Source organism: Panthera tigris, chromosome D1 (genome assembly GCF_018350195.1).
Source record: "Panthera tigris isolate Pti1 chromosome D1, P.tigris_Pti1_mat1.1, whole genome shotgun sequence".
Taxonomy (NCBI): Eukaryota; Metazoa; Chordata; class Mammalia; order Carnivora; family Felidae; genus Panthera; species Panthera tigris.
The window spans coordinates 21,066,228-21,075,497 of record NC_056669.1 but is presented as its reverse complement, the minus strand read 5'-3'; the positions used below and the strand labels follow the sequence as shown (position 1 = coordinate 21,075,497).

The following is a 9,270-nucleotide window of genomic DNA, read 5'->3' as shown; positions in this document are numbered from 1 at the left end:
GGTTAGTCATAGTCTTCATGCCAAACATGTAAAATTAAAAGTTTATTAACCCTATATTTTAATAATGCTGATTTACAATATACCATCCTTTCCTATAACTAGTAGAAGTTAAGTCTTGAAAAACATATTAAAATATAAGGCAATAAGTATTATCAAAGGAATTGTACTTGACTTATTTCATCAATTTAAGTTAGCAAATAACCATTGTTATGCATCCTATATCTAGGAGATATCCTAATTCTGCAAATTTTGTTTGCATGCACTTTGCTTTCTAACTCTATGTCCAATACACTTGGTGTGCTATCGTGTCCACATGGTGCCCAGGTCAATGTCTAATATACCCTATCATATGGTGATGCTGTCCATGTGACTGGCATGAATCCTGTCCATGTGACTGACAGGACTATGAATCCAGTCCTCCCGCACTGTTCTTCAAAATTATCAAGTAGAATGAACAATTTCATTACTTGTGGACATACACTGTTGTCTCTGGATTGCTTCCTTATCAAACCTTCTCTGAGAATTACAAAGCTTTTCTCAAGCAAAATACCCATTTCCTTCTATTTTCAAGGATCTTATTCAGGACAACTCTGACATCTTTATTCCTCAGGCTATAGATCAGGGGGTTCAGCATAGGCACAATAATGGTGTAAAACACAGAAGACACTTTCCCTTGGTTCATGGAGCTCACGGATGATGGCTGCAGGTACATGAACGCAGCGGATCCAAAGAAAATGGCAACAGCGGAGATGTGGGAGCTGCAGGTGCTGAAGGCTTTGCACCTGCCCTCGGTGGAGCGGATGCGGAGGATGCTGGCAATGATGAAGATGTAGGAGCTGAGAATCATGAAGCTGGGGGCGAGGATATTAAGTGCACTGAAGCACAAAACTACCACCTCATTGATATAAGTACTGGAGCAGGAGAGCTCCAACAGTGGGAAAAGATCACAGAAGTAATGGTTGATTCTGTCAGCCTTACAGAAGAGCACTCTTAGCATGCAGCCTGTGTGAGCTGTGGCACCAGTCAAGCCCATGATATACACCCCAGCTACCAGCCGGGAGCAAACCTGATAAGACATGGTGACATTGTAAAGCAATGGGTTACAGATGGCAACATAGCGATCATATGCCATTATAGCCAACATATGACATTCCGATATAACAAAAACAAGGAAGAAGTAGAGTTGAGTCATGCATGCTTGGTAGGAGATGAAATTCCTCTCTGTCACAAAGTTCACTAGCATTTTAGGGGTAATGACGGTGGAATGGCAGAGATCAATGAAGGACAAATTGCTGAGGAAATAGTACATGGGGGTGTGCAGGTGAGCACTGAGCCCTATCAGTGTGATCATGGCCAGGTTCCCCACCACCGTGACCACATAGACTCCTAGGAAGAGGAAGAAAAGGGGCAGCTGGAGTTCTGGGCTCTCTGTTAACCCAGCAAGGATGAACTCAGTCACTGTGGAATGATTTCCTGCTGTCATTTTCCTCTGGGAATTTTATGTAGAAAGAGAAGAAGAAAAATTGTGGTAGATATTTATTGTCCCACCATGCAATGTAGTATGAAACAGAATTTGTCTTTTCAGCCATGTAGCTTCAGTTCTGTCTGTCCCTGATCTATGTTAGCGCTCAAAGACGCTGAGGTCTCCATAATGTGGGGCATGTAAATAAATATCAGTTAGAACTGTCCCTTTTTTGTTCTATGCTGTAAAAGTTTGTCTTATGCACTTCTATGTTTATGCAGCATTATTTACCCTAGCCAAATTGTGGAAGCACCCCAAGTGTCCATTGATAGATGAATGAATAAAAATGTAAAGATTTATATATATAACAGAATATAATTCAGCCATAAAAAAGAATGAAATCTTGCCATTTGCAATGACATGGATGGAGCTAGACAGTATTATTACACTAAGCAAAATCAGTCAGTCAGAGAAAGACAAATATCATATGATTTCACTTGTACATAGAATTTAAGAAACAAATGAGCAAAGGGAAAAAAGAGAGAGAGAGAGTAAACCAAGAAACAGACTCTTAACTATAGAGAACAAACTGATGGTTACCAGAGGGGAGGTGGGTTGGCGGGGGGGGATTGACTAAATAGGTGATGGGCATTAAGGAGTCCATGTGTGGTGATGATCACCGGGTGATGTATGGAATTGTTGAATCACTATATTGTACACCTGAAACTAATATTACAATGTGTTAACTAACTGGAATTTAAAAAGAAACTAAAAAAAAACAAAAATGAAAAGACTGGTGATATTACTGTGTATTAGGTACGTAACAGTTTGCTGTCCAGGCACTTTAGAAAAGGTATCTGATTTATTTTTCCCAGATGAGAAAACTAAAATTCAGGGACTTCAGTTACTTGGTAGTGGAGACTCTGTGGCTTTTCATTATAGGTGTGGATGATAGTTTCCTAATAGCACAGGTGAAAAATTCAAAATAGCCACGAGAAATAAAAGTGATAATAATGGGCTTGAGCTAATACTGATATCTGCCAGAAACACCATTCTTTCTAAAACCAAAGCATGTACAAAACACATGCTAGTTCAAAGAACATAAGAGATGGAGAAAAAAATCATAATAGTGATACTAACATTTATTGAGTGATTCTAAATAGAGCAGAGTCTAGGTAAGATTCTATTGAGATGAATCTGATACTGGTTACCTATCTATGCATGGATTGCCCAATGAATAGTGTATGAATAAAGGGAACCAACTGGGTTCACAGCATGAAATAAATAAAAACAAAAAGCCTTTGTCAGTTGCACATAAACTATTAGGAGCACGGTGCCATTCTGCCACTAAAATATCTGTCTGTAGTATTTATGTTTACACTGTGCAAGATATGGCTGGAAACAGATAAAGCCAAAATTTAATCTTCTATGTAGTACTCTGTCTTCCAGTTCCAACATTTTTTTGTATAATACTAATGATTGTTTCTATAGCAAAATAATCTCAGTCTTTGGAATTTACAGCTTTCACATGCTTACTATTTTGTTAACTATTGCTTAGTTATGTAAAAGTATATCTCAAATGTTTTTAAATAGGAAATGGTTTTCTGCCATTCTCTTACTGTTGACACTTTCATCTATAGGCATGGAATTCACTTATGATGGTGAAGACATCTTTAGGTAGCAGGCCACTGGTGATTTTGAAAAGTTATTTATCCAGATTTTAGTGATAGCACCATGTAAAACTGTTTGCCTTCTTAGATATAAATTTATTTAACTTAAAAAAAGTGAAATTTGTAATATATGTATTTGCTCCTATACTCCCTCCCCACCTGGATCATCATTCTTTTTTTTTTTTTTTTAAGTTTATTTATTTATTTTGAGAGAGAGAGAGAGAGCAGGGGAGGAGCAGAGAGAGAGGGAGAGAGAAGATCCCAAGCAGGATCCACACTGCCAGCACAAAGCCCAATGTGGGGCTTAAACTCACAAACTGTGAGATCATGACCCGAGCAGAAACCAAGAGTCGGACGTTAAACCAGCCACCCAGGTGCCACAGTGGGTCACCATTCTTGAAACTGTATTGGGAAAAGAGCTTTTGTCTTAAATCTTCCCGAGTCGGCTCACACTGCAGCCTGCCTCACTGCTGTCTCACTGCTGTACATTTTCCAACAATAACTCCTTGTTGGGCCTTTCCCATCTTTGCCACCCATTAGTGACTGGAAGTGATAAAACTGCCCACGATGTTCTTCCTTTTTTTTTTTAAAGCACCATTAACACATGACCATTGGATATAATACATTTTTACTAAAGGCTTAGTCGTAGTGTAGTGATTATACCTTTGGCAGAATACAACTTCAAACTGAATGTTACAAAGTCATGGTGTAAGGAATTTTTTTCTTGCAGCGGCCAGTGCTTGACTGCCACATTCTCCTCTCTTTCTAGAAAAGGAATAGCAAGTTAGGCAGAAGTAGTTCAGTAGCTATGTTTTATCTTGATAGCACAGCTTTAGAATATGTTACAGAACATGGAGTTTTCAAATCACCACTCTCTATAAACTTAAAACCTCTATATACTTCTGCTACCTACTTGACCCATGAAAGTATTTGAGTTTGTAAATCTTCTCTAAAACTTTCTCTCCTGTCCTCCTTTAGGAAACAGACTCTCCCTTGAGAGGAATAATGACAACTCTAAAATTCTCCTTTATTCAAATGATCAAAATTAAATTTTTTTTGATTTCCTCATTTGTTTGTGGTAAAAAAAAAAATCACATAACATAAAATTTACAATCTTGACCATTTTACGTATAGAGTTCAGTAGTGTCAAATATGTTCACATTGTTGTGAAACAGATCTCCAGAAATTTTTCATCTTGCAAATCTGAAACTCTGTACCCATTAAATAAATCCCTTTTCTCTCTCTCCCTTGGGCCCTGTTAAGTCCTATTCTGTATGTTTCTATAAATTTAACTACTTTACGTACCTCACATAAGTGAAATCATACAGTATTTGTATTTTTCTGACTGACTTATTTCACTTAACATAATGTCCTGAAGATTTCTCAAACTTAAATGACTCAAAGGACCGCCTTGATTTAAAAAAAAAAAATAAGATGTTGGGACACCTGGGTGACTCAGTTGGTTAAGCATCCAACTTCGGCTCATGTGATCTTGCCGTCAGTGAGTTCGAGCCCCCCGTCAGGCTCTGTGCTGACAGCTCAGAGCCTGGAGCCTGCTTCTGATTTTGTGACTCCACTCTCTCTGTCCCTCCCTTCCTCATGTTCTGTCTCTCTGTCTCTCAAAAATAAATAAATAAATAAATAAATAAATAAATAAATAAATATTAAAAAAATAAAAAAAATAAAATAAAAATTAAAATGTTATGATGCAATTTGAAGAGCATATGCCCTGTCAAAAAATATTGTTTTATATTTTAAATAACATCAACAGCATCCACAAAAAAACACAGCTAACGTTGTACTTAACGGAAAAAAGATTGAATATCATCCCCTCAGATGAGGAACATGGCAATGATGGCCATCCCTCTACTTCTACTCATCCTTATACTGGAGATTCTATCTATATCAATCAAGGAAGACAATGGAATAAAACACATCCACAATGGAAGGGAAGAAGTAGAACTATCTCTATTCACAACTTACATGATGTAACCTATAGAAAATGTTAAGGAATTTGCAAAAGAAATCTTAGAAGTAATTAACAAGTTCAACAAGGTTGACGAATACAAGATCAACATACAATGTTCAACTGTATTTCTATACACTTGCAATAAATAATCCAAAAAAAATTCCATGTTTAATAGCATCAAAAATAATAAAATACTTAGAAGTAAATTAAACAAAGAAACACAAGACATGTACACTGAAAATTACAAAACATTATTGAAAGAAATTAAGCAAGACCTACATGAATGAAAAGATATCCCATGTTTATGAATCAAAAGCTTTAACATTTTGGGGCACCTGGGTGGCTCAGTTGGTTGAGCATCTGACTTTGGCTCAGGTCATGATCTCATGGTTTGTGAGTTCAAGCCCCACGTTGGGCTCTGTGCTGATAGCTCAGAGCCTGGAGCCTGCTTCGGATTCTGTGTCTCCCTTTCTCTCTGCCCCTCCCCTGCTCATGCTCTGTCTCTCTCTGTCTCAAAAATAAATAAAACATTAAAAAAAATCTTTAACATTTTTAAGAAGGCAATTCTTCCCAAATTGAGCTACAGAGTCAATACAGTTTCTATCAAAATGTTAGTTGTTTTTGCAGATATTGAACAGCTCTTCCTAGAATTCATGTGGAGATATAAAGGATTCAGAATAGCCAAAATAAACTGGAAAGCGAACAAAGTTGGAAGACTCAGACTTCCTAATTTGAAAGCTTGCTATAAAGCTACAGTAATCAAGACAGTGTATCACTAACATAATGGACACATATATCAATGGAATTGAAATTAGAGTTTAGAAATGAACACATACATCTGTGGTGGATTGATTTTGACAAGGATTCCAGAACAATTGACGAGGAAAGAATAATATTTTCATTAAATGGTTCTGGAATAACTGGATAGCTACATACATAAGAATATAGTCAGATCCCTTCCTCACACCATACACAAAACTTACTTCAAAATGGGCCTTAGACCTAAACATAAGAGCTAAAACTACTACACTCTTTAAAAAATCTGTAAAAGTAAGTATTTGTGCCTTAGGAATAGGAGATGTCTTCTTAGATAAGATGTCAAAAGTACAAGAAACCATGTAAAAAATAAATGATATCATCAAAATTAAAAGCTTTTGTGTTTCAAAGAATATCATCCAGGAAGATGAAAAGACAACCAACAGATGAGAGAAAATATTTGCAGGTCATATATCTAGCAAAGAACCTGTATACAGAAAATATAAAAACTCTTACAACTCAACAATAAAAAGACAACCCAATTTTAAAATGGGTAGAGGATTTGAGTAGACATTTTTCCAAAGAAGATACACAAATGACCAATAAGCACCTGAACACCATCTTTTGTCACTAGGGAACTGCATATCAAAACTACAATGAGATACCACCTAATACACATTAGAATGGCTATAATCAAAAAGACAGACAATAACAAGTATAGGCAAGGATCTGGAGAGATTAGATCCCTCATAGAGTGCTGGTGGGATTGCAAAATGATACAGCTGCTTAGAGAACCAGTTCAGTAGCTCCTGAAAGTGTTAAACAAAAAGTTACCATATGACCCAGAAGTCCTACTCTTTTTTTTTTTAATTTTTTTTTTTAACGTTTATTTATTTTTGAGACAGAGAGAGACAGAGCATGAACGGGGGAGGGTCAGAGAGAGCGAGACACAGAATCTGAAACAGGCTCCAGGCTCTGAGCTGTGAGCACAGAGCCCAAACTGGGGCTCAAACTCACGGACGGCGAGATCATGACCTGAGCCAAAGTCGGCCACTTAACCGACTGAGCCACCCAGGCTCCCCCAGAAGTCCTACTCTTAAGTACATACAAGAATTGAAAATAAATGTCCGCATAAACGCTTATATATAAATGTTTAGCAATATTATTTATAATAGTCAAAAAAACGAAAACCATCCAAATGTCTATCAAATGATGAATGGATAAACAAAGGTATACCCATAAAATGGAATAGTATTCTGCCATAAAAAGTAATGAAGTATTGGGATGCCTGAGTGGCTCAGTCGGTTAAGTGTCCAACTTTGGCTCACAGTTTGTGGGTTAGAGCCCTGCATCGGGCTCTGTGCTGACAGCTCAGAGCCTGGAGCCTGTTTCAGATTCTGTGTCTCCCTCTCTCTCTCTGCCCCTCACCTGCTCGTGCTCTGTCTCTCTCAAAAATAAATAAACATTTAAAAAAAATTTTTTTAAGTAATGAAGTATTGAGGCATGCCACATCATGGATGAACCTTAAAACATTATGCTAAGTGAAAGAAACACAAAGGGCCACATATTGTATTATTCCGTTTATACAAAGTGTCCAGAAAAGATAAACTTATGTAGAGAGAAAGTCTCTTCCAGGGGCTGGGAGCAAGGGAGAATGGGAAGTGACTGCTGATGAGTACAGAGCTTTATTTTTGAGGGGAGGGAGGAAGTAATGAAAATGTTCTAAAATTAGGACGTGGTGATGATGGTCGTTCAATTCCACGAATATACTAAAAACACTGATTTGTACACATTGCATGGTTGAATTATATAGTGTGTGAATTACATCTCAATAAAACTGTTATAAACAAGTAAAACAACCACAACAAAATGATGGTGATAACATTCTGACTATACAAAACATTTCACCACCACCTGCGAATTTGCCATTGTCCTCCAAGCCTTCCCCATCTAGGTTATGCCGGTGTATACCTCTTTATTATGCCAAATTTCCCTACTAAATGTTTTCTTCAAACAATGAGATCTTCCCCAGCAAAAAATTATGCAACAGTGGCTCAAAAATTATAACCATATTTTACAATTATATTTTTTCTCTCTGGTAGATAAACAAGAAAAATATAGGATTTAACCATAAATTGTTAATAAGTTAAAGATATAAGAAATAAATATGCTCTATTTAAAATGTTTCTCCTTTGTCCTATGTCTTCATCAGAGAAAGAAAAATCAACAAGTACAAAACAAGTAAAGTAAACATAGTCAAGATGGCCTGAAAACACAGTACCTAGTACTGAAAAAACCCAGTAGTTTGCTGCTTGGTGTCTGTTTTCCTTTTACTCCTCGATAAGCAGAAAGCTTGCCATCTCCAGCAGAAACTAACCATCCTTGGTTCTGGGTCAATTCTATACTTTACTGTGAAGAATTTAAGTATGTCTAATGCACAAAACTGTCCGTTCATGATCAAGCCAAACCTGTTGCCAATTTTATAAACCCAAAATGGTAGTTTCCCCATTATCTTTTACAAAAATCCCAGTTATTTCTTTTAATCCATCCCCTAATTTTACCTTACCTGATATTAAAAAGACTGAGTTGCTACATCCTTCCATATTTCTCTGACTCTTTACAATGGCCACTGTTTCTCCTATACTCCTGGCCCTTCACAAAAGTGAGCCAGTAAATACTCCTGCCCATCACAGAAGTTCCATTATATCTTGTCCAGTCTTTGTAATTTTGACTGAAGATGTTGGGCTTTTATTCATTATGTGTGACCATCTCCCTCTGAAGTCTGACTCTCACACATGGTCACAGTTTCTATTATTTTCTGTTCTGTCCAGGTAACAATACCTGTCTGTTTGAATGCCCATTACTCGTACAACTGGATAATTACCAACATTGCATCCATGGTCTTTTCTTATCTTAGTTTGATCTATCTGACAGATGAATGAGTCCTGAGGAAAACACCAAAACAGATTAAAAAAGAAAAAAAATTTTGAGCTCTTATAAAAGAAATATTATGACTTATAACCCAGAATTTTTGTTTCTCTAGTTTTACTAGGTTAATAGACTAAAAGAATGTTCTAGTCCTATCTTGATTTCTAAAAAGTTTTTGCTAAATTTCTTGTGAGTCTATGGACATAAGTAATGTGTGGTAGGTAAAAATATAGAACAAACTTCATAGCTGCATGAATTCAATGAACATCTAAAGATAAATCATAAAATGAAAAAAATTAAGTTATTATCCCATAGGACTTGCATACTTAGTCTTGTCTTGAAAAACATTCTATCAGTAACTTGGATGATACCATGGAGGAAATCATTATGAAATTCAGAGACAACATTAACAAAGAAAAGAGTAATAAACACTTGTATGATGATAATGATTTAAGAAGAGAATGTTAGGTGAATGTAAACTGATA

At 36.5% G+C, this 9,270-nt stretch overlaps 1 protein-coding gene across 1 annotated transcript; it reads right to left on the bottom strand.

The window, feature by feature from the left end:
* Window positions 1–523: 523 nt before the first annotated feature.
* LOC102952860 (olfactory receptor 8G1-like) lies at window positions 524–1,489 on the bottom strand. Its single transcript, XM_007074077.3, has one exon. It carries the CDS (start codon window positions 1,481–1,483, stop codon window positions 524–526), a length of 960 nt encoding a protein of 319 aa, XP_007074139.2. The 5' UTR covers window positions 1,484–1,489.
* Window positions 1,490–9,270: the final 7,781 nt, after the last annotated feature.

Bases quoted from the DNA above. Each gene is read 5' to 3' on its own strand.
- LOC102952860 (XM_007074077.3), bottom strand. From the start codon at position 1,483: ATGACAGCAGGAAATCATTCCACAGTGACTGAGTTCATCCTTGCTGGG.